Source organism: Erpetoichthys calabaricus, chromosome 3, assembly GCF_900747795.2.
Source record: "Erpetoichthys calabaricus chromosome 3, fErpCal1.3, whole genome shotgun sequence".
Classification (NCBI taxonomy): Eukaryota; Metazoa; Chordata; class Cladistia; order Polypteriformes; family Polypteridae; genus Erpetoichthys; species Erpetoichthys calabaricus.
Genome location: NC_041396.2, coordinates 25,011,489 through 25,036,713, shown reverse-complemented (window position 1 = coordinate 25,036,713; position 25,225 = coordinate 25,011,489). Strand labels below are relative to the sequence as shown.

The window sequence follows — 25,225 nt, the reverse complement described above, 5'->3', positions numbered from 1 at the left end:
CGGCCATATACCATCCCTACAATGAAGCATGGTGGTGGCAACATAATGCTATGGAGGTATTTCTCAGGGGCAGGGGGACAGGTCAGAAATGAGAGAAGGATGAATGTAGTCGAACACAAAGATGTCCTTAAAGAGAACCTGCTAAAGAGTTCATGCGACTCCAGACTTGGGTGATGGTACAACTTTCAGCATGACAATGACCAGAAGCATGCTGTCAGGACAATACTGGAGTGGCTCTGGAACTTAAACAAAGTCCAGACTTAAACCCCATAGAGCATCAGTGGAGAAAACTGAAGATGGCAGTTCACAGACACTTCCCTTCCAATGTAATGGTGCTTGAGAGGATCTACCAGGAAGAACAGGATAAACTACACAAATCCAAAGCTTGGACAGACTTACCCAAGAAGATGAAGAATTACTGCCAAAGGAGCTTCTACAAAGCACTGTATTAAGGTGGTCAATAATTAGATGAATGTGAGATGTCAGTTTTTGATTTTTAATAAATTTGCAAACCTTTTGGAAAACACGTTTTCACTTAGTCATTTTAATGAATCTTGGCTGATTGGCAAAAGTGGCAAATTTGTCCATTTAAAATTAAATCTATAACAGAATGAACTGTGCAGAAACTGAAGGGGTCTGAATATATTCTCAATCCACTATATATAACGCACTAGTGAGGTCTCATGTGGAATAGTGTGTGCAGTTTTGGTCTCCATATTACCAAAAAGACATGTACTAGAGCTGGAGAAAGTCCAGAGAAGAGTGACTTAGGCTAATTCTGAGCTATGAGAAAAGATTTGCATGGTTGAACCTTTCCTCATGACTGAGGGGTACAATATTGTGCTGACTCCATAGGATGGTAGCAGATTTAAATGGAAATTGAATCGAGAGATGATTCACAGTGAAAATTACAAACTAAAAGGTGCAACCAAGGAGACAAGAATCAAATAAACAATGTTCAGGATGTGTAACAAAAAATGTAGACAGGAAGTGGTACAGGAAATGAATATGTGACCAGAGTTAAATCATAACATTCAAATCATACTCAATGTTTCATAACCAGAAAAATCAAAACACAGCAAAAGAATGAACACTGAGGGTTTGGTGTGAATCCATGATCTTGGATGAAGTGTCCCAGATCAGAGTCTGCTCTAATATAGTCATGACTATGATCTCATATGACATAGCTGCTGGAACACATTAATAACCAGCCATTAAGTTATGGTAATGGGGCTAAAAAATGGAGTGCACCTGTAAAATAAGAACTACATGGCATCACAGGAAAATGCAATTCATTTTTAACATTTGTGAGATATGGCTGGCCATTCATCCAGGCCAATACCCCCAGGTCACTAGATGGAGCCCTCCTTGCAACATGGAGATGCCCCGAATTCCAGCAGGGCATCATGGACTATGGAGTTTTAATACACATCCCTGCTGGATAATGTCGGGGCCGCCAGGGGACACTGCAGGGAGACACAGACAAGTTTATTTTCCATACAGCCCGGAAGTAAATCCTAGTCACATGGTTGAAAGAAATAAAGTGCTTCCGGGCTGATGAAGAAAAGAAGTTTTTACCTGACCCCGGAAGTGATAGAAAGTCACATGGACTGAGGGACAGAAACACTTCCGGGTCACGGACTATAAAGGACTCTGGGAAATCCCAGACTGACGAGCTGAGTTGGGAGGCAGGGTGGCTAAGCGTCTGGGAGTGGAGGATTGATGATTTGATTATTGGTATATTGGAGTATATTGAGGTGTTGAGGGTGTCCGGTTTGGTGGACTCAGGATTGGGTCACTGCTTTTTGTAGATGATGTTGTCCTGTTTACTTCATCAGGCCGTGATCTTCAGCTCTCTCTGGATCGGTTCGCAGCTGAGTGTGAAGCGGCTGGGATGGGAATCAGCACCTCCAAATCCGAGACCATGGTCCTCAGCCGGAAAAGGGTGGAGTGCCCTCTCAGGGTTGGGAGCGAGATCCTGCCTCAAGTGGAGGAGTTCAAGTATCTTGGGGTCTTGTTCACGAGTGAGGGGAGAATGGAGCATGAGATCGACAGGCGGATCGGTGCGGCGTCCGCAGTGATGCGGGCTCTGCATCGGTCTGTCGTGGTGAAAAAGGAGCTGAACCATAAGGCAAAGCTTTCAATTTACCGGTCGATCTATGTTCCTACCCTCACCTATGGTCATGAGCTATGGGTAGTGACCGAAAGAACGAGATCGCGAATACAAGCGGCTGAAATGAGTTTCCTCCGCAGGGTGTCTGGGCTCTCCCTTAAAGATAGGGTGAGAAGCTCAGAGTAGAGCCGCTGCTCCTCCGCATCGAGAGGAGTCAGATGAGGTGGCTCGGGCATCTGATTAAGATGCCTCCTGGACGCCTCCCTGGTGAGGTGTTCCGGGCACGTCCAACCGGGAGGAGGCCCCGGGGAAGACCCAGGACACGCTGGAGGGACTATGTCTCTCCGCTGGCCTGGGAACGCCTCGGGATTCTCCCGGAAGAGCTAGAAGAAGTGGCCGGGGAGAGGGAAGTCTGGGCATCTCTGCTCAAGCTGCTACCCCCGCGACCTGACCTCGGATAAGCGGAAGAGAATGGATGGATGGATGGATGGATGGATATATTGGAGTATAGTGGAGTGGAGGGTGCTTTGTGCACATTTATTATTATAATAAATAACATTTTGGATTTTTATCTGGTGTCTTGACGTTTGGTCTGAGGGTTCAAGGGGACACGGGGACCTTTAAACTGTCACACATTGTTAAACATGTGTTGAAACACAAAATAAATACAACAAGTGGATCGCTTGGTTTCCAAAACTACATAAAAAGCTTGAAAAGAAAATTAGGAGACCAAAGAACCAAAAAAGCAAAAGTTAAAATTGAAAGTCAGATCATGGCAGGTATGAGCTTTTGATGAAGTTTGGAGGAGCAGAACCTTTTTAAGTTTAAGCAAATGAAGATTAAGAGGGGACATGATCGAATTGTTTACATTTATGAAGTGAATCGATATGGTGCATCCTAGCTGTTACTATCACATAAATTCTTTTAACAAAAACACAGGGACTCAGTTGAGAACTTAAAGGTATATTTCACAAAAGGTTAGAAGGTTTCTTCACACAGCGAACTGTAGACACAAAGACTAGGCTAGCAAGTAGTGGACTGGAAAAAAAAACTTTAGGGACTTTCAACAATGTGACTGCTGAATAGAAATGATAGACTTGTTGGGCTACAAAGGGATACTCTCGTCAAAATGTTTGTAAAGTCTTCTACTTGTTCCTATGTTCCAAGTGTCTCCTTGTGACAGCATAACTAGCAAATAATTTGTGTGTCCCAGGAGCCTGGAACGGGATGTCGAAACCAATCAATAAATGAATATAGTGGCACATGATGAAAACTTGTCAACACAAGGTGAACCTTAATCACTCCACTTCACTGGGGGATGAAATTGCTCTGATGCAAATCAAGATGAAAATCGAGGAGGGGCTTATTGCAGTGGCTGGCTAGAGTGGGCTCTTGAGTGCAGTCGCTGAAGTCCGTGTTGCATTTCCCACACTTGCAGGTTAGGGCCACTGGGTATGTATAGAAGGGGTTGACTTGAGGAGCACAGCCAGGCAGTCTGATGGTGCGGTAAGCCAAGTCCTGGTAGGTGCAGACAGTCTGAGACAAAGCCATCCTGGGGAGCAGCCCTCGGACATTTACATCCTAGAACAGAATTTCAGCTGACTGTTAATTATTTCATAGATAAACATGACTTAAGCCAAGTCAGTTGGCTCATTAATTGAGGAAAAATAAAAAATGAAGACATTTTTGAAATATTTGAAGAATTAAATATGACTGCTTAAGTTTAAGAAAATATTACTGTTAATGACTTAAATAGGGAGCTACGATGCTGTTCTGGCTCTTTAACTCTTTCAGGGCTGATGTCGACTTCTGTCAAAAGGAGGAGTTGACGATGGTAATCAACTGTAAACTGTGACACAACCAACCGTTATCTTTTAGTTGGACTCTCGTTGCTAGAAGGAAAGTTAGCTTCATTGGTTTGACCGAGATTTCCTGGGCTTGTGTGAGTAGTAAGGCGCAGACAATAGCAAAAATGCAACTGATATAATGGCTGGAGATCCAAGCGAATGCGTAAAGCAAAATACTGCGTGGACGAAGTTTTGCCTATTATCTCCGAACTGGACTATGACTTTGCCGGACTCGGATTTTGATACAAGTGATCGAAAACAAATGTGAGGTTCCAGCTTCAGCTGACTGGTCCCCAGCTAATTGTGGTGCTGAACAGGTTCAAGTAGTTGGCACGCCTATGGCAATGTTCGCCAGGAAGACTGCCACTTAACAATGGTAAGAGGTAGAAACCAGGTTGCAATGCACTGTGACCATGACTCCTGCTGCTGCTACTGCCCCGGCCACGCAAAGACAGCCTGGCAGCATGCCTGCTGCACATTCTTGGCAAACTGGCAGCCACAGCATGCAGCAACAGATGTTTAATGATGATTTCTGTGTGAAACCATTGCTTTTGTTTTTTTTTGGAAAACATATTCAGCCCTCAAAGAGTTAAGGCTCATATTACATCTGAGGTTTCAGGGACTACATGGTGCAAGGGGCTGGTTCTCTAGCCTGGGGCTCCTGATCTGAATGGAGACGAGTCCTGAACCCAGAAGTAATTCTAAAAGAACCAGAGGTTCGGAGTGGCTGAGGAATAAAAGGTTAAAGATTATTTCTATGCTGAAAAGAAATGAAGGTAAAAGACACAACGTTTCGGCTGTAAGGCCCTCACCAGGTGTGCACCTGAAAAGGAAAGAGCAAGTAACATGTTATCACAAAGAGCTCACAAAGACATCAAGAAGGTTTGCGGCAGCCACCTGGATATTATGTCCTGGCTGCAAAAGCTTAAGGTATTGCACAGCTCTTTACAGATCAGAGTCCACAACTGAACCGATTCTTGTCAGTAAAGATGGCGTCTTTATTTGCCAGCACCGGAAGTGACATCATCAGAGGAGCCAGAACCGGAAGTGACATCTTCTGAGGTGCTGGGACCGAAAGTGCCTTCATCTGAGGTGCCGGGACCGGAAGTGACATCATCGGAGGTGCCGGAACCCGGCAGGAATTCCCAAGAATGGTCTGCAAGGGACTGAGAAAGACAGTCAATGCAGCCCGCTGCCACCTGGTCGGATGTGGAATTACCATTATTCGGGCCCTTTAGTTGTCTCCTACTCACACGTGTGTGATAATGTATAGGATGGGGAACAAAGCTGGGGAAGAAATGGGGAGAATAGGTGTGAAAAATTTGCCACTAAATGAGGGAGAGATTAAAAAGTTAGTCAGTCATTAAGACCTGGAGAAAGGTGTGATCTCCGGCTGAGGATGAGCTTAGCTTTTAGTGTCTTTGAAAACCTGTGAAAGAACACAAAGTTTGGAGGTGAAGAACCTTTTTAGTTTAAGCAAATGTCAGAGAGATCAGTGTGACAAACATCAAAAAGTGTTCTGCTGAAGGCTTCAAAAGATTTTTGATCATCATGGCTCGAACCATGTTCCATTAAATGGTCTGCTAGCCATCTCTCTGTTTCTGTTCTGTAGATGGCTAAACACTTCCTACAAGAAATGCAGTAGATGAGATTTTTAAACTGCCAAGAGGCCCGTTGTTTAATATTGAATTTACCAGAGGAACCAGACGCAAGGGTTTTGTTGCAAGTGACAGAGCGGCTCCTGTTACAGCTCAGAGTGCCTGGTGAGGAATGTGGCTCTCCTCTGTGAAGTGGATGAAAAGTTTGCGTAGGTTAGGCAGTCGATGGAAGGAACTCTAGGGAGGGTCAGGAAAAAAAGACTCCTGTGGAAAGATCAGTCTGCAAAATCTGAAAATTTTGTTTAATGACCTTTGGGAGAGATAAAATGGGAAGGCCAGTAGGATGTGGGTTTCATCATTGGGGTTTCTCTTGGAGTGGATGTTACAAGGACTACTCCTGGCTTGACTGAGGGTCCTGTCAACAATATGAGAAGGGCATCCTCTAGGGATTAATAAAGTATCTATCTATCTATCTATCTATCTATCTATCTATCTATCTATCTATCTATCTATCTATCTATCTATCTATCTATCTATCTATCTATCTATCTATCTATCTATCTATCTATCTATCTATCTATCTATCTATCTATCTATCTATCTATATCAATGAAGAAAGTTGTCATTCTGAGTGCTTCATTGCAGAAGTCAACCTCATCACTGCAGAGGTGGTGGTATCTAAGGAGCTGTGAAAGAGGTGGAGAATTTTTCGTATGCCAAGGGTGGCAGGAGCTGTAGAGAAGGTAAGTATGTGAGTCAGTTGGCTTATAATAAGCAGAGATTCTAGGTCCTGGAAAGCTGATAGAGTGACTGATATCTAAAAATGGTAGAGTTGTGGTAGAAACATCGACTGTAAATGTGAGAGATTGATGGAAACTAATAAAATCATTAATGAATTCCCATACCTGGTTTCCAAAGCAAGAGGGAGCACCAACACAAATGTCAATCTATCTTTTGTACAGGTCCAGTACAAAGCCTAGGCAGGAAGAAAAGAAATGCTCTTCCACCCAGACAATGAAGCCGATGAAGATGTTGGCATAGCTAGGTCCCATACTGGCAGGGCCGTTCTTAGGCATGGGCGAGCAGGGCAGTCGCCTGGGGTCCCAAGACAAAAGGGGCCCATTCATTTGAGGTTTTTTTTTTTTTTAAGATCAACGCAAGCTATGTATATGTACTACGAAGTTTAATGCTAAGCTTACTGCCCTTTCCCGGGGCAGGGACGCTGCAACAGGGAACTGGGGCTTGGGGCGTTTGGTATGGCCTGGGCCCTGCACAGGCGCAGACGGAGCCCTGTTATGTCACACCCTGACAAAAGTCAATAAATAGAGTGCTCTCGTCGGAGGAGACCATTCCATTCCAGACCACGGTTGTATCGTGAGCGGGGGAGCGGACTTCTTCCCGTGTTTTTCTGTCGCATAATAATGCTTTCTTCCCTTTTTCGCCTTGGCATTGGCCTTATCATACTCCGCTCATAACGGCGTCTTATTCACGTTAGCAGTTTTGCACGTACCATATTAATATGAAATGCAGTTATCCATCCGGTGCTGCTAAACGAAAGAAAAAGGCAGATGATGTAGCCTTTATTGAGACACAAAAAGGAGCTTTGCTGAAATTTGTCATTGCCAAAAAGGTGCATTCTCCTACTGATTCCTTTCAAAACCAACCAGCAGTAAGTAAAGATTTCACAAGTGTTAAACCACGAAAAGTTAATTTCATTTCTGGAGCTTTATTCTGGAATGTTCTTTAGCCCAAGTTTTAATTTGGTAGAAAAAAATGTAAAACGGTATTAAAAACACACTTTTTAATTGTGACAAAAAAATAAATAAAATGCTCTAAAATTTATAAAAATTTGCACCACTGCACTGCACATTTTGCACATGCTGGGCTTAGCTACATACCTCCACGCGGTGCCCAGTGGAAACAGGTCAAATCTGGCTGAACTGTAGCTAATACTACACGCATTAGGGCCCCCACAGTCTAATTATGCCCAGGGCCCCCAATGTCCTAAGAACGACCCTGATACTGGATACCCACTGCAATGCCACTAATCTGCTGAAAAAAGCTGTTATCAAATAAGATGGCATCGAGGGTAAGAAACAGTTGTACAATTCTGATAACGCTGTTTGTGTGAGGACCCTGGGCTGAATGTCTGTTGAATGCCTCTCTAAGGGTGATGAGACTTTTAGTGTGAGGGATGACTGTGTGCAGAGAGGTAATGTTCATGGTAAAGTCAAGGAAGAAAAGGCTAGAGAGCCTCCGAGCTTGGTGTTGGGTGGAATAGTTTTAGAAAAAGCACAAATGGTGGAAGAAAGGAAGACCGGAGATGGTGAAAAGGGTATGGGAGGTATAAGGTGTGTTTCGGTGAACAATGTTGTGCATGACATAGTGAAGAACAGGACTGCAGTCAGTTTAAGCTAGTGTCGGACGGGATTTGGGTTATAAGTGAGTTAAATTGCGGAATCAATTGTTGTAGCTCTGCCCATTGTGGAGGATTGCCGGCTTCCCAGTCCGGCCCTCACCCCCAGGCCGCTAGGAGGAGCCCTCCGGACAGCATGATGGTGCCCCGAATGCCAGCAGGGCCTCATGGACTTTGTAAGTTTATATACACAGCCCTGCTGGATACCTTGGGGGCCACCGGGAGTCGCTGTAGGGGGGCTAGTGGGCTCTTGCGTGCCCTATAACCTGGGAGTGTGTCACAGTCACGTGACCGGAAGAAACGACGTACTCCCGGGGTGAAGAAAAGGACTGTTTACCCTGACCCGGAAGGAAAACGGACTTGTGGGTTTTGCCAGGAACCATTTCCGGGTCAGGGGATATAAAAGGACTGTGGGAAGCCCAGTACACTGAGCTGAGCTGGGAGGTAGGGTGGCAAAGTGTCTGGGCGAGGAGGATTGGTTATTGTATTGATTTATTAATTATTGATTTATTGTATATGAGTGTAGTGGAGTATAGGGTGCTTGGTGCACATATTTGTCTAAATAAAAGCAATATGTGGACTTTTATATGGTGTCTGACGTCTGATCAGAGGGTTCAAGGAGTCACGGAGACCTTTAATCTTTTACACCAGGGGTAGGCAACGTCGGTCCTGGAGTGCCACAGTATGTGCAGGTTTTTGTTCCAACCCAGTTCCTTAACGAGAACTCAATTATTGCTGATGAAGCACATATTGCTTAAGTGACATTTTGATGCTTCATTTTAGTGGTCTCGCTTGTTAAGGTTCTCCAACCTTAATTGCTTATTTCAATCTTAAACTGCTGCATTCAGTGTTTTAATTGCTCCTTATTAGCAATAAGATGTAAAAGACAAAGCAGCCAGCAGTTCTCCAGCTAGCTTTTTTCCAATTACATCTGTGTGTGTTCATCATGCACGGTTTGATTTAATAAAACACTTAATAGAAAAAATGTGACAGACTGAAAATGATCTGTTTTAGGCTTCAAATCATTTGGATGATATCCTTGGAAAGGAAAAAAATCTACGATATAAAAGCCTTACATTGCACAGACTAACAAGCCATAAAATTAAATAAGGTCTGAGATTGGCAATGATTGGTTTCTAATTAAGCAATTGGGTTGAATGAAAACCTGTAGCCACTGCGGCTCACCAGGACCGACATTGCCTACCCCTGTTTTACATCTTATTGCTAATAAGGAGCAATTAAAACACTGAATGCAGCAGTTTAAGATTGAAATAAGCAATTAAGGTTGGAGAACCTTAACAAGCGAGACCACTAAAATGAAGCATTAAAATGTCACTTAAGCGATATGTGCTTCATCAGCAATAATTGAGTTCTCGTTAAGGAACTGGGTTGGAACAAAAACCTGCACATACTGTGGCACTCCAGGACCGACGTTGCCTACCCCTGTTTTACACCATATAAACTAGGCCAGGGGTGGCAAACTCCAGGCCTGGAGTCCTGCAGTGGCTGCAGGTTTTCATTCTAACCATCTTCTTCTTTAGTTTTTGCTGCTAATAAACTTCTTTTGCCTTAATTTTAATTAACTTGATTCAGGCCTCTTAGTTGTTTCTTTTTCTTTAATTAGCTGCCAAACAATAATGAGACGCAAAACAAGCCGCCACATGACCAGCTCACCCATGCCCATCACACAATATCTGAAAATAAAGAAAGGTGAAGGTCTCAGTAAGGTTGATCTCTCAGGTCCCCAAAACATTTTGACAATGTTCTTAGAAAAAACATAAAATCAACAATTATGGAAATGTCTGCTGTGTCAGAATGAGAGCAGCAACAAGCCATAGAATTAAATAACAAGTTTAATTAACAGCAAGAATTGGCTTCTCATTAAGAAACTGGTTGGAGTGAAATCAGTTGGAGTTTGAAGCCCCAATTTAGCTGGTCATCTGTTGACTTGCTTCGCATCTCATTTCTGTTTGGCTGTCATTTAATGAAGAAAATAATTAATTCAGAGCACTGAATCCTTAAAATCAGGGCTATTAAAATGAAGGGAAAAAGAAGTTAATTAGCAGTGAAAACTGGTCACTGATTAGGAACAGGGTGAGAATGAAAACCTGCAGCCACTGCGGCCCTCCGGGACTGGAGTTTGCCACCCCTGAACTAGGCCATCACTATCAACTAGGAGTGTCGACTGCGCTCCACCAAGCAATAAGGTGCCAGATAAAGGCAAGTAGACATGGCACCTCTAGGTTTGTGTCCAGGTTTAGGCTACGTCCACATTACTATGTTTTCATTTGAAAACTGTGGGTTTATTTTTTAAACAAACACGAACCACTGTCCACACTAGCATTTTCACATTGTTTATGAAAGCATGTCTGCTCAAACTAAATTGACTGGCAACTTGTATGACTTTGTCATTTATATACAACAGAGATGCACACATTGGCAGGAACAGGAAGAGAGGACTTGTGTTTACACATGGAGAACAGCAATGGCGAATCTGTGAAACAAAAACACAGACTGATCTGTTTGGACCGATGATGAGGTGGAATTGTTATTGAGAGTAACGTACAAGTGTGAGGCAAGCACAGCTACTGAGAATGCAGACTGGGAGTCATGTCGGTGCAAGTACAGTAACATTTTAAAGCACCATCCAATCAGAGAATGTGGTGGTCCAGGATGGCTCTACACTCCCTAGTTGCCTCAAGGAGCCTCTAGAACCCGGGACCACCGAGGAGCCTGGAAAATGAGGACACACACAGTCAGCAGGACGGTTGGTGCAAAGTTGGCGGAGTGGTGGCCCTGAGGTTAGGGATCTGCACTGGCAATCAGAAGGTTGCCGGTTCAAGTCCCATAAATGCCAACAGGGACTCTGCGCTGTTGGGCCCTTGAGCAAGGCCCTTAACCTGCGAATGCTGAGTGCTTTGAGTAGTGAGAAAAGTGCTATAGAAATGCAAAGAATTTAAATGACTGAAGTGCTTTTATTTAACACCAAACAAAACCATCCAAAGTGCAGTGCATCAAAGATCTTCAATAAATAAATAAATAATCCTTAAAATTCAGGTGATAATCCGTGAGTTAAAAATGCAAATAAATAATCCGAGGGTAAAACCAGAATTAATTAACAAAGTTTTTGGGTCCTTGCTCTTCTTTCTCCCTTCAAGTGCAACTTCCTCTCTTCCGTCTCACCCAATGGCTGGCTCAGCCGGCGGAGACTCCAGCAGCTGTAGCCCCCCCTTTCTGCCCCCCATCTTGGCTGCCTTCCATCGGTGTCTGCTCAGAACCAGCTGTGCTCCTGCATTCCTTCAAGCTCTCCTGGCATCCTATGGATCCCTAAATAGGACTTCACCACCATTGTACCTACTCCTCCATTAAGTCAGAGGGTAACGATTCACCTCATGGAGCGCCGATCAATCGCTCCACCGCGAGGCTTCTGATTTGTGGGATTTGCCACCTTTCTCTCAGGCACCCGGTACTGCGCTCCATTCATGGGTCTCTTGTTTTACCTCTCATTTTGTTCTCTTCCTACTTGCACCTCGGTTCTCTGTTAAAAAGCCCTGTGGGATGCAGGTGCAGCAATCATGGCTCCAGCACTAATGAGGGATTGGGTCAATGTCACAAGGGTTCCCCCACATCTGCATCCAGAGCCATGCTACCTGCACCCTACGTGCATTTATTTATTTCTTTAAAATGCACCTGCCATAGACCTCACTATCTCACAGGGAAGGGTCTTGTAATAAGAACAAACCAATCAGTCTGCATTTTCATCCGTCCACATTGCAGCTGTTCAGAAGTCTATGGAAGGCTCTGGACAACTTTACCAAAAGTTTCTGTTTTTGGGGAGTTAAAAATGGCAGGGTGGTGTGGACAAAAGGTGGAAATGGAAGCTAACGTCTGAGTTTTTAAATGATAGTGTAGTAGTGTGAACGTAGCCTTATGCCTTACTGGGGACGGATTTCACCTTAAGATCCACATCCTTAAGATTAGAACTTCCCCTCCCTGTTAAAGAAACTGATATGGAGCTTCATGCTGAGGACGTTTGGATCTCGGGTGCTGGTTCACTGATACTTTAAGGACATTGAGGTCCAGCTTGTTTGGACAGATTTCTCCTTTTTGGGTTTTCTGAGTCACAGCTAACTGCTGCATCTTGCTAATTTTCATTAATGATTGACCTTCAAAACATGATGGGAAAGCAAATGCATGTTGATTGAATGGTCCATTTGTCATACAGGCCACATCACATTTTACAATCCTTTTATAACTAAAAGATCTATGTTAGTGGCGCAGTGGATAGCGCTGCTGCCTCACAGTTAGGAGACCCGGGTTCACTTCCCAGATCCTCCCTTCGTAGAGTTTGCATGTTCTCCCCGTGTCTGCGTGGGTTTCCTCCCATAGTCCAAAGACATGCAGGTTAGGTGCATTGGCGATTCTAAATTGTCCCTAGTGTGTGTGTGTCCTGCGGTGGGCTGGTGCCCTGCCCAGGGTATGTTTCCTGCCTTGCACCCTGTGTTGGCTGGGATTGGCTCCAGCAGACCCCCGTGACCCTGCAGTTAGGATATAGCGGGCTGGATAATGGATGGATGGATCTATGTTAATTTTCTTTTTTTGTCTAGATTCTAATGCTAGGCCAGCGTTCACTACACATTGACCCTCAGCTGTCTTCTGACACCTCCACTGCTTTCAGTCAATTTAATGGAAGGGTAAAGGAGAAGGAGAAGGAGGAGGAAGAGTTAACCATTTAACTGCATGCTGGGTAAAATTCAAAAGGTTTATGACTGCATGTGCAGAGTGCTTTAGAGGAAAAGGTGCCGGGGGTCATGCGTAACAGCGTGAAGTGTGTAGGCCTACTTTAGAGTGGGAAAGTGTTGTGAGGAGGAGGGGGAGACAGAGTTCAGCCATTAATAGCTCTGAGCAGCAAGGTCATGTGTGACTATGAATAAGGTGGAGGAGGTGAGGGAGGTCATCAGTAAAGTTAGAACACAGGCAAGTTTACAAACAAGTTGGAGCCTGTTTGGCTTTAGTCGAGAGCCAATCGATGTATGTGCATGTAGGGGGGTCATCTATGGCTGCGTGAGGCTTCTGCTGGGTAGTGCTTGTCTAATTTTGCACTGTTCAGGGAATGGTGTCATTTACATCTGCAGCTTACAGTGGAGGCAGAATTAGTGGTTCATCATCTGCAGCTCAGAGCAGACAGTCTTACTTACTAGGGAACAGGCTACAGTAATGGGGGTCATTTGTAACTGAAGAGCATGAGGGAGGTTACAGACCAGAAGGGAATGCCTTCTCTAATCAGACACCAGTTCAAAGATGGTCTTATTTATGGGTAGCTTTATTGGAATGACATGCATAGATGATGCAATTACTGCCTGTGTGAAGTTTGTATACCGTATATACTCACGTTGTCAGCTATCAGCTAATTGGGCACAATTTGGACATTTTTCACTTAGGGGTGTACTCACTTTTGTTGCCAGTAGCTTAGACATTAATGGCTGTGTGTTGAGTTATTTTGAGGGGACAGCAAATTTACATTCTTATACAAGCTATACACGGACTACTTTACATTGTATCAAAATGTCATATCTTCAGTGTTGTCCCATGAAAAGATATAATAAAATATGTACAAAAATGTGAGGGGTGTACTCACTTTTGTGAGATACTGTATATAAATGATTTAGACAGGAACATAAATAACAAGATGGTTAAGTTTGCAGATAATAACAAGCTAGGCGGATTGGCAGATAATCCAGAATCAGACAGAGGGACTTCGACAACATACATACGGTTAAGTTTAGGGCAGATTTCAAAATCCTTCTTTTAACATATAAAGCATTAAATGGTCGAGGTCCGGCTTACTTGTCTGAACTTATCATGACTTACAAACCTGAGCGCACATTAAGATCTCAAGATGCCGGTCTGCTTATGATTCCAAGGATTAATAAAATAACAGTGAGAGGTCGAGCTTTTAGTTACAGGGCCCTTAAACTGTGGAATGGTCTGCCTGCTACTATAAGAGATGCCCCTTCGGTCTCAGCTTTTAAATCCCAGCTGAAGACTCACTACTTCAGTTTAGCACACCCTGACTAGAGCTGCTGATTAACTGTACAGACTGCATCTCTGTTGTTAGTCATTAGCACTTAAACATAAGTAACATAATAGTTAGAACTGGATGCTAACCCTCACTTATTCTGTTTTTCTTCTCGGTACTCAAATGTGACACTTGGTGCCACGGCCCACCTGCCAAGTTGTTTTGCCTGCCTAAGGAAAAGTCATCCCAGATGGAGGATCGCAGGATCGTGGGAAAGAGGGGTCCTTTCATCGGATTGGCTGGCCCAGCACTGTTTCAGCCGTGGAATGGCCAAATGGGGGAGGCAGCTTGAAGGATGAGGTCTCCAGGACTCTACACAAATCCAAATCTTATCATGGGATATATCATCTACATTTAAATTCTGCTCCGTACTTCTAAAATTTATATTTTTTATTTCTTACTATATTGAGGAATTGTTCTGTTCTGTGTACTGCATTGTATTGTATTGACCCCCTTCTTTTGACACCCACTGCACGCCCAGCCTACCTGGAAAGGAGTCTCTCTTTGAACCACCTTTCCCAAGGTTTCTTCCATTTTTTCCCTACAAGGTTTTTTTTTGGGAGTTTTTCCTTGTCTTCTTAGAGAGTCAAGGCTGGGGGGCTGTCAAGAGGCAGGGCCTGTTAAAGCCCATTGCGGCACTTCCTGTATGATTTTGGGCTATACAAAAATAAACTGTATTGTATTGTATACATTCTTGGGCAGATTTGTGGCAGATGAAATTTAATGTCTTTAAATGTAAAGTATTGCACAAAGGAAGTAAAAATGTCAGGTCTGAATAGAACAAAAGGGGGGGGGGCACGTCTGAACGTACTGTACACCTTACGAGAAGCACCTGGGGTCGTAGTCGACTTGTCACTATCAACTTTCAGACAGTGTTCAGACGCCAGAACGTCAGGTTATATAGCATCCTGATGTGTGGAGTACAAGTCAACAGAGTTTATGCTCAGTCTGGTGAGGCCTCATCTGGAGGACTGTGTGCAGTTTTGGTCTCCAGCATTCGAAAAAGACATAACAATGCTAGATAAAAAATTATTGTTCTAGTGTAGTGTTAATGGTCATAGATAAAAGTTGTCCTTGTTAAAACAAAACTAATTGAAAATAAGGCGTCATTTGTGTGTGGATCACTGGGATGGGTCATAGGCATCATATTAATGAGGGTTATTTAACTCTTTGAGGGCTGAATATTTTTTGCAACTCACTTTTCTGAAAAGCACACAAAGCAAAGGTTTCACATGTAAATCAACGTAAAACATCTGTTGCTGTGGCTGCTGTCAGCGCCTGTTCAGGGTCTCTGGTAGCTGTGTAGGGGCAGCTCGATAGCCGTTAGGAATCCGTGGCAGGCTGGCTGCCTGGCTGTCTTTGTATGGCAGTGCGACACAATCTGATTTGTACCTCTTGTCATTGTAAATGGGCGATTCTCCCAGGCGAACATTGCTGTAAGCGCAGCAGCTACACAAGAGTGTTCAGCACCACGATCAGCTGGGGACCGATCAACACAAGCAGCAAAGAGAGTCGAACTAAAACATAACAGCAAGTTTTACGGCTGATTACCGTCCTCTACCCCTGAATTTCGACAAAAGTTGACATCCACCCTGAAAGAGTTAATGTGTGCATTGTTAACTTTGTAAATGCTTTTTGCCAGTGCAAGATTAGAATGAGGACCTTTCAGAATTTACTTAGGGGTGTCACATATGTGCACCAGGAGATCATCATCAGGGCTCTTTGTAGTTAAGCAATACAATGGCAGGATGAGAGGATGTGCTGTGACTAACTGCATCTTTTTTCATCAGCCATACCACCTGCGCTTTAGAACAGCTCATCCACCTGACGCTAAGCATGTTTGGGCCAAGCCAGTACTTGGGTGGGAAACCATATAGGAAAAGCTTGGGTTGCAGCTGGAAGAGGTGTTGGTGAGGCCAGCAGGAGGTGCTTACCCTGTGGTGTGTGTGGGGATCCGAATGCTCCAGTGCAGTGACAGGGACGCTGTGATGTAAATATGGCATTGTTCTTTTGGATGAGGTGTAAAACTGAGATCCTGACTCTCTGTGGTCATTAAATTAAATCACTGGGCATCCTTTGTAAAGAGTAGGGTGTATCCCAATGTCCTGGCTTAATTGAACACCATGACCTTGTCATTCTGGTCCCTTAATAATCCCCTGTCTCTAATTGGCCAACTGACTCTCACCCCTTCATCATCTAACAGCTGATGTATGGTGAGCGTACTGACACAAAGATGGCTGCCGTCACATCATCCAGGTAGAAGCTACACATTGGTGGTGGTTAAAGTGGCTCCCCACTCACTATGTAAAGTGATCTGAGTAGTGAGAAAAGTGATATATCAATGTAATTAATTATTATTATTGTTGTATTCTATTTTGATCACAGTTCCAAGAAGCCAGCCGACCATCAAATGGTAAGAAATGAGTTAGTTAACTGGAAATAAAATATCATGGATAAGTTTTATTGCTACCTGTACACATGTCTTGAATCTCTGATAAATAAATCCGGTCTTCTCTTACCCTTGTCATGCAGTAACCAGCACAGATGGTTGTGTTTACAGCCACACAGAAGGCACATTCTGGATTTTCTACATAAAGTGTATACTGGGTTGGAACACACTGAGCAGTGGTCTTCTCCAAGACCAGAAACACCAGGAGACAGGCCAACACCATCTGCCAGAAAATAAAAACAAAACATACATTTTATGAATGCTCATCTTGAACTAATCATTCTTTGTGAAACCTGATATAATTGGTCAAGAATTTAAAAAAAGAAAGAAAAACAATTTCAGTAGAAGTTTTGAATTATACAGTATAGATAGATAGATAGATAGATAGATAGATAGATAGATAGATAGATAGATAGATAGATAGAAAAGGCACTAGATAATAGATAGATAGATAGATAGATAGATAGATAGATATATAGATAGATAGATAGATAGATAGATAGATAGATAGATAGATAGATAGATAGATAGATAGATAGATAGATAGATAGATAGAAAAGGCACTATATAATAGATAGATAGATAGATAGATAGATAGATAGATAGATAGATAGATAGATAGATAGATAGATAGATAGATAGATAGATGATAATAATAATAATAATAATAATAATAATAATACATTTTATTTATAGGGGCACTTTACATTAGCAGTAAATCTCAAAGTGCAACATAAAAAGATTAAACAAAGGCAAGGCAAGATGAAAACAGAGATAAAACAACAATAATTATAACATTCTTGTTAATAAGCTTTCCTAAATAGAAAAGTCTTTAGCCATTTTTTAAAACAGCCCACAATCTGCTGCATTCTCAGGCTCTCTGGTAGGCCATTCCAGAACCGTGGAGCAGCGGCCTCAAAGGCTCGGTCTCCCATTGTATGAAGTTTGGTCACAGGGGGGCGAAGGCGGTGGGTATTTGTGAAACGGGAGTTTCTTGTAGTGGATTGTAATATAAGAAGTTCTTTAAGATATTGTGGAGCATTTCCATGGATGCACTGGTGAGTAAACAAACAGAGTTCGTATTCAATATGGAGGTGAATAGGGAGCCAATGAAGTGACTGAAGGATTGGTGAAATGTGTTCATATTTCCGCACCCTCATCACGATTCTTGCAGCACTATTTTGAATTTTTTGTAGCTTTTGAAGGCTCTTGTTGGGTATCCCGATGAGGAGAGCATTACAATAGTCCAGTCTGGATGAGACAAAGGCATGAACTAGCTTTTCAGCATCACAGAGGGAGATGTAGGGACGAAGTTTGGCTATGCTTTGGAAATGAAGGAATACAATTTTACAAAGGTGATGGACATGTGTATCAAATGACAGATGGGAGTCTAACTTGACACTCAGATTTGTAACAGAAGGGGAGAGGGTAATGGTACGGTCAGAAAAGGAAATACAATTTACAGAGGAATGAAGTTGATGGGGGGTGCCAATTAATAAAGCTTCAGTTTTGGTGCTGTTCAGCTTGAGGAAGTTCTTGGACATCCAGGCCTCAAAAGTTGATGGAGGTGTAAGAGAAGTCAAATCCAGTCTCACATAGAGCTGCATATCATCGGCATAGCAATGGAATGAAACTCCATGCTTGTGGATGATGTGACCCAGGGGTAGCATATAGATATTAAAGAGGGTCGGCCCAAGGACTGATCCTTGTGGGACCCCACTGGTGACAGTGTGTTTAGAGATTTAGCATCCCCCAAGGCCACATACTCAGTCCTGTCTGTAAGAAAGGACTCGAAAAACTCCAAAGCAATGCCAGAAAGTCCAATTGTATAGTGAAAATGATGAAGGAGAATATTATGATCTACCGTATCAAATGCAGCTGTAAGGTCCAGGAGTGATAAGGAGTGATGGAGAGCCCTGGTCAGCAGCCATCAGGAGGTCATTGCTGACTCTAATCCGGGCTGTCTCTGTGCTGTGAGAAGTTCGAAAACCAGACTGAAATTTTTCAAACAGATTGAATTTTTGAGGTGACCCTGAAGCTGAACCAAAACAACCTTTTCCAAAACCTTAGACAAAATTGGAAGGTTGGAGATCGGAAGATAGTTTGCTATCACTTCAGGATCCAAAGAAGATTTTTTTAAATGAGGTCTAATTTTTGCGGTTTTCAAGGCCAGTGGGACTAAGCCGCTCTGGAGAGAGTGATTAATGATATCAGCAATAAAAGGGCTTATATCTGATACATTAGCTTTTACCAGAGGAGTAGGAAAAAGGGTCCAATGAACACGTTGAAGGCCTCATCCTCAGTATGATGCCCTCAACTTCTTTAACTGTGGTACAGAGGAACTGGGAAAGGCAGCCCATTGGCTTTGATGTAGAAACATCCAGCGATGGAGGGCTGGAGGCAGACAATGAGGAGCGGATGCTGTCCACTTTAGAGGTGAAATATTCAATAAAATTATTGCACTGCTCCTCTGTGAAAGTATTACAGGCGTAGGTATGTGGATTGAGTAAATGATTTATCACAGAAAAAAGTTGTTTGGAATTTCCAGGACTGTTGTTGATTAAATTTGAATAGTATTGAGATCTGGCAGTGGTCAGTGCCCTGGAGTAGTTTTTTTGGTGTTCCCGATAAGCTAATTTGTGGACCGTTGAACTGGTTGCAACAAAATGCTGCTTGAGGGCTCGCCCAGCTGTTTTCATCTGTCGAAGCTCACTTGTAAACCACGGGGCAGATTTTAAAAAAGAGACTACTCGTGATTTAACCGGGGCATGGGTCTCAAGGATGTTGTGGAACCCATTGTTGTAGTAATCGACTAATTCACTGACAGAAGAAAGGCAGGGAGCAATGGAGAAGATCTTAATGTCAGCATTTAAATCAGTCAAATTGATAGATAGATAGATAGATAGATAGATAGATAGATAGATAGATAGATAGATAGATAGATAGATAGATAGATAGATAGATAGATAGATAGATAGATAGATAGATAGATAGATAGATAGATAGATAGATAGATAGATAGATAGATAGTGTGGGATACGGCCCGGAAACAGACAGGCGGACACCGTAGGTACAAAAACCCAACACACGTTTATTATTGAATGGAGGGAGGAGGCCCCTTTTAAACCCTCCTGGACGTGCTCCAGGTGCCTCCCAATGAGTGCCTGCCGGCACACCCTGGTGTGACGGAAGTGCTGGCTGTGTACCCGGAAGCACTCCCGGTGTTCCTGGTCTTCTTTCCCCCAGTACTTCCGGGTGTGGCGGAAGTGCTGAGGGCCAGGGCTCCTCAGGCATCGGGGTGCCCCCTGGCGGTGACCACGGGCCCCTATAGGGTTGAGCTTCCATGCTCCTTTTCCTTGGTCCCAATAGCCACCAGGACGGTCGCCCCCTTGCGGTCTGGAGGAGGCGTAATCCTTCCTCCGGTCCTTCCAGGCGTCCTGGCTGGGTACCGCCCCCAGCCGCTCGCCACAATAGATAGATAGATAGTGTTACAATAATTGACAAAGAGTCCAAAAAAGGTTTGGGGCAGCAACCCTTATATTATATCCTGGCTGCAGAACAGGATTAAATGATGTACAGATGTGTACTTATCCAAAACAGAACTGGGGGGATAGAGGAAAGATGGTGGTTTTAAAGGTCAGTATAAGAAGTGATGTCAAAAGGGTCTGGAACCGGAGAAGTGACCTTTTAGCTGCCTTGCATGCGCACGTGTGTGACAATACACAGATAGATAGATAGATAGATAGATAGATAGATAGATAGATAGATAGATAGATAGATAGATAGATAGATAGATAGATAGATAGATAGATAGATAGATAGATAGATAGATAGATAGATAGATAGATAGATAGATAGATAGATAGATAGATAGATAGATAGATACTTTATTAATCCCAATGGGAAATTCACATTCTCCAGCAGCAGCATACTGATACAATAAATAATATTGAATTAAAGAATGATAATAATGCAGGTGAAAAACAGACAATAACTTTGTATAATGTTAAATGTTAATGTTTACCCCCCCGGGTGGAATTGAAGAGTCGCATAGTTTGGGGGAGGAACGATCTCCTCAGTCTGTCAGTGGAGCAGGACGGTGACAGCAGTCTGTCGCTGAAGCTGCTCCTCTGTCTGGAGATGATCCTATTTAGTGGATGCAGTGGATTCTCCATAATTGATAGGAGCCTGCTCAGCGCCCGTCGCTCTGCCACGGATGTCAAACTGTCCAGGTCCATGCCAACAATAGAGCCTGCCTTCCTCACCAGTTTGTCCAGGCGTGAGGCGTCTTTCCTCTTAATGCTGCCTCCCCAGCACACCACTGTGTAGAAGAGGGCGCTCGCCACAACCGTCTGATAGAACATCTGCAGCATCTTATTGCAGATGTTGAAGGACGCCAGGCTTCTAAGGAAGTATAGTCGGCTCTGTCCTTTCTTGCACAGCGCATCAGTATTGGCAGTCCAGTCTAATTTATCATCCAGCTGCACTCCCAGGTATTTATAGGTCTGCACCATCTGCACACAGTCACCTCTGATGATCACGGGGTCTATGAGGGGTCTGGGCCTCCTAAAATCCACCACCAACTCCTTGGTTTTGCTGGTGTTCAGGTGTAGGTGGTTTGAGTCGCACCATTTAACAAAGTCATTGATTAGGTCCCTATACTCATCCTCCAGCCCATAAGGGTTCTGAATTGTAACATGCAAGATAACTAAAATTAAGCCTAATAATACATATATAAAAAAATACTTTTTTAAAACCACGCTTATATTAAGTTAAAAGGTGTACTAAAAAGAAAAAAATAAGTCTCTCATACATCACTAGTAAAATAAAAGGTGGGCGCTTTTGCTAAGATTTTAAGAAGTGTTTTTTGAATGTTGATTAATGAAAAGTGCCCACGAAGTTTCTGTGGTGGCAAAACGCCTGTTGCGTCATTAATGAAAGTTCAGTGGTGTGTGCTCCAGACACGGAGTGAGGCCATTTTGGTATCTCAGGGAGACTGTGGTCCAGACCTTTTGACCCACTCCCTCCCTTATCCATGTAATGGACTCTGAGAGATGCTCTTTTGATAACTCAAGGGGTGCTCACTCTGGACACCAAAGGGGAAAATCCCACCAGCCTAGGGTTCCATACGAGCTTCAACCGATACCAACCAGTTCTATCAGTCAGCATGTTAATAGCTGTCAGAAAAAGGAGCGAGCTTGTGATACTTTTAAAATCAGAACCTGTGCTGGAAAGTCATCACAGAGTCATCTAATCTGACACACCCTGCAATTTCCCAGTTGTGTAATCTGACATTCTAAGGTGATGCAGTTGTCAAATTTCACATCCCCTCTGACTAGAAGTCATGTAAGGTGCCACCAGCTTGCTGTGCCTTCTCCTATAGTTTCAATAACAGTCTCTGCCTTCCCTCAATGGCAATTGCAGGACATCACTGATGCCAATGTGGTGGTCTCATGCCACCAGAGGTCTTCTGCCCTCTTCTGCCCTGGTGGTTCCTTTCTTGCCAGTTAAACACCCCTTCACAAAATATTACTGTGCAGTACATAAGGCAGTCATCCCATTAATTCACTATCACCATGTCACTGTGATGTAATACAATAAAGTGCCGGGCATAAGGCTTTATTTGGGCTTTCACATTAAAAAAGAAATTAATTGTATTGTGCTTCATAGCGTTTTACTCTTGGCAATTTTACTTTGTTATAGTTTTGCTAAGAATTGTAATTATTTGGAAAAGCCTGAGGCCTGAATCCATTTTCATTAATTTATTTAATTTTATTGTTTTAGCTAAGCTGCAAGGTGTCAGCTCCTCCCTACACCTGCACTTAATTTGACTTGATCTGTAGAAACAAAGACCTTGAATACACCCCCCAGGACAAATATGAAATATTTTATACTGCTGAGCAACTAGATGCTTTGGTTTTGAGTCATATTTTAATGAAATCTTCAGAAACATCAATGATAGAATATAATTTATCATCCATCCATTTATCCATCCATCTATTCAGCCATCCATCCACCCTCCCTCCCTACATTCAATCTATCCATCCATCCTTCCTTCCATTCACCTAACTAAACCACCCACCCACCCATCCATCATTCCATTTATCATCATGTAACTCAGTTCAGGGCCATGATAGTCAGAGCCTATCCCAGCAGGAACCAACCCTAGACAAACCCACCCATACCCATACACTTTAACTATGTGGGTCAGAAGTGCCAGTTAGTTTAATATGTATGTCTTTGACCCAAGAAGAACATGTAAATTTAATGTAGACAATGACCTGCATTCATACCCAGGATTTTCTAGCTAGTCTTTAGCTAACCACTATGATATATTGTGAATTTCCCCTTGGGATTAAAAAAGTATCTATCTATCTATCTATCTATCTATCTATCTATCTATCTATCTATCTATCTATCTATCTATCTATCTATCTATCTATCTATCTATCTATCTATCTATCTATCTATCTATCTATCTATCTATCTATCTATCTATCTATCTATCTATCTATCTATCTATCTATCTATCTATCTATCTATCTATGTCACCATGCTGCAGAAGCCTACATAGCACTGCTGATTTAGTTACGCATTCAAATCATTATATTAAGCTCAGTGTGTCGCTTTTCTTAGCAATAAAAAACTCCCTTCAGACCCCTTTCCCCATTTCTTAAAGCAAACCAAATCCAAAAACCAAAATATGCAGTTATTCCTCCTACCTTGCTGTTCTCCTGCAAGTCTTGATCAAAGGCCAAATGGAGTAGAGTCCCTTCTGGCAGTAATGCGATTTGGACTGGTAACCTTCCAGATACCAGTGCACTCTGCATCTCAATGGCCTCTAGTTAGTTTTCTTGATCATGATGGATGTGCCTGCTTCAGTGGCGTCGCTGGGGGACAGCCTTCCAGGGTTTTAGCCCCTGGCCTCTGGCATCCAGTTCCAGATGTTTGAAAAGCCCAGGCCCCTACTTTACACTCATTCTGACATCCATGGACAACTTCCCGAAAACCCCATGGGGATCCCACCTTCTCTTCAACTGTGTAAAAACCCATTTGGACCGTAAGAACTCCCTTCACTCCCCCACTCTTGCATTCATACCCAGGATTCTCTAGCTAGTCTCTAGCTAACCACTACGTCACCATGCTGCAGATGCCTACATAGCACTGCTGATTTAGTTATGCATTCCCATCATTATATTAGGCTCATTGTGTCACTTTTAGCAACAAAAAACACCCTTCAGACCCCTTTCCCCATTTCTTAAAGCAAACCAAATCCAAAAACCAAAATATGCAGTTATTCCTCCTACCTTGCTATTCTCTTGCGAGTCTCGATCTACACTTTGATCACCTGCCTTTGACTTTATATACTTGATGTTAATCGCATTTGATCCCACCAGGCTCACTTGACTTGTGCCCGGATCAGAGTCCCTCATCATTATGATAAATCAGCCTTACCCTAATGACCCGACTATTGGCCAGTAAGTAGAGCCTGACATCCGCATATTCAGAAATTTCAAAATCTGCCGAGCATCAATTTTGAATAACCATTCAGCTTTCCCATTTACAGCAGGAAGTTGTATTGGAAATATGGAGGTTGGATCTGTTACAAAGTGCACAAGAATAGTAGATGAAGACACAAGGCCTCTGCAGAGTTTAGCAGTATGGATTTTAGTGAAGCCCAACAGCTGCACCATGTGTGAGACTCCCTGACTCCCTGAAAGTATCCGTTTTACTCATCTGGAAATGAAATTGTGAGTGCAGGTTCTACTTAATTTATGTTGCTCTCTAAGGATATGAACATCTTCAAGCAATGGACATAAAATATAAGTGAAAATATTTACAGTGGGGTGTGCAAGAGATGGAGGAATGAAATTAGTCTTTTTACGTTGATTGTTGGCGATTGGTTCTACAAAGGATCTTTTGGCATCTTCAGTGCTGCTTATGCCATGCTGCTCATGTCTGTGAGTGGTGACACATGCTCCCAGCTGCTTTCTCTCTTTGTCTGCTCAAACCTGCTGCCCTGCTCCACCTCACTCCAACTCATCCGGGGTCAGAGGCAACCCATATGCCACTCTATCCCCCAAATCCATGAGCCAATTCAAAGCTGAGGCTCATCAGTAGTTACACATTCAGGCTGATGGCTTTAGAAGCTGGTATACATGATGGAAATGCTCTCTAAGTGCTTTGTCAGTGCTCCCCTCCATCTGCTGCTCACGGAGCTGCTTTATAGCCAACTTCTTCAGGTATTCCCACCCCCTTGGACAGTCCGAGGCCACCTAAGTAGCACACCACTATCGGGTTCAGACCCAAAAATGCTACACTGCCCTCTCCTTAGAACCCCTGTCCTTGGGGGTACCATGATCTCCAGCCACCAATACATTCCAAAAGTGAGAAGTGGTCTGGTCTGAACTCAGCCGAGCCATGTTAAAGAGTCTCATAACATTTAAAAGAACTGGCTGCTCTGTAAGGGCATTGTGGTATAGCGGTTTATAAATAAATAATCGCTGCACTTGCGGCTTAAAGAGGAGGCATGGTAGTGTGGCCGGAGTGGTTCCTGGGCGTGATGCGGGCATAGGCGTTTCCGCACTGAAGTGCATGGGTGCGTGATCACCCGTGTCCATAATTGATGCCGGGAGCTGCTAATTGCCATACCTGTGCCACGTCCCCATTATACAGTGCATCCGGAAAGCATTCACAGTGCATCACTTTTTCCACATTTTGTT

The 25,225-nt window shown here is 43.3% G+C and overlaps 2 protein-coding genes across 4 annotated transcripts in view; both read right to left on the bottom strand.

The window, feature by feature from the left end:
- slc25a55a (solute carrier family 25 member 55a) overlaps positions 1–25,225 on the bottom strand; it is a 640,168-nt gene that overhangs the window by 115,087 nt on the left and 499,856 nt on the right. The window lies entirely within an intron of this gene.
- On the bottom strand, positions 2,982–23,332 carry tshba (thyroid stimulating hormone subunit beta a). Its single transcript, XM_051924315.1, has 3 exons — positions 23,225–23,332; positions 16,573–16,725; positions 2,982–3,694 (listed from the first exon to the last, which is right to left on the bottom strand). Exons 1-3 carry the CDS (start codon positions 23,330–23,332, stop codon positions 3,422–3,424), a joined length of 534 nt encoding a protein of 177 aa, XP_051780275.1. The 3' UTR covers positions 2,982–3,421.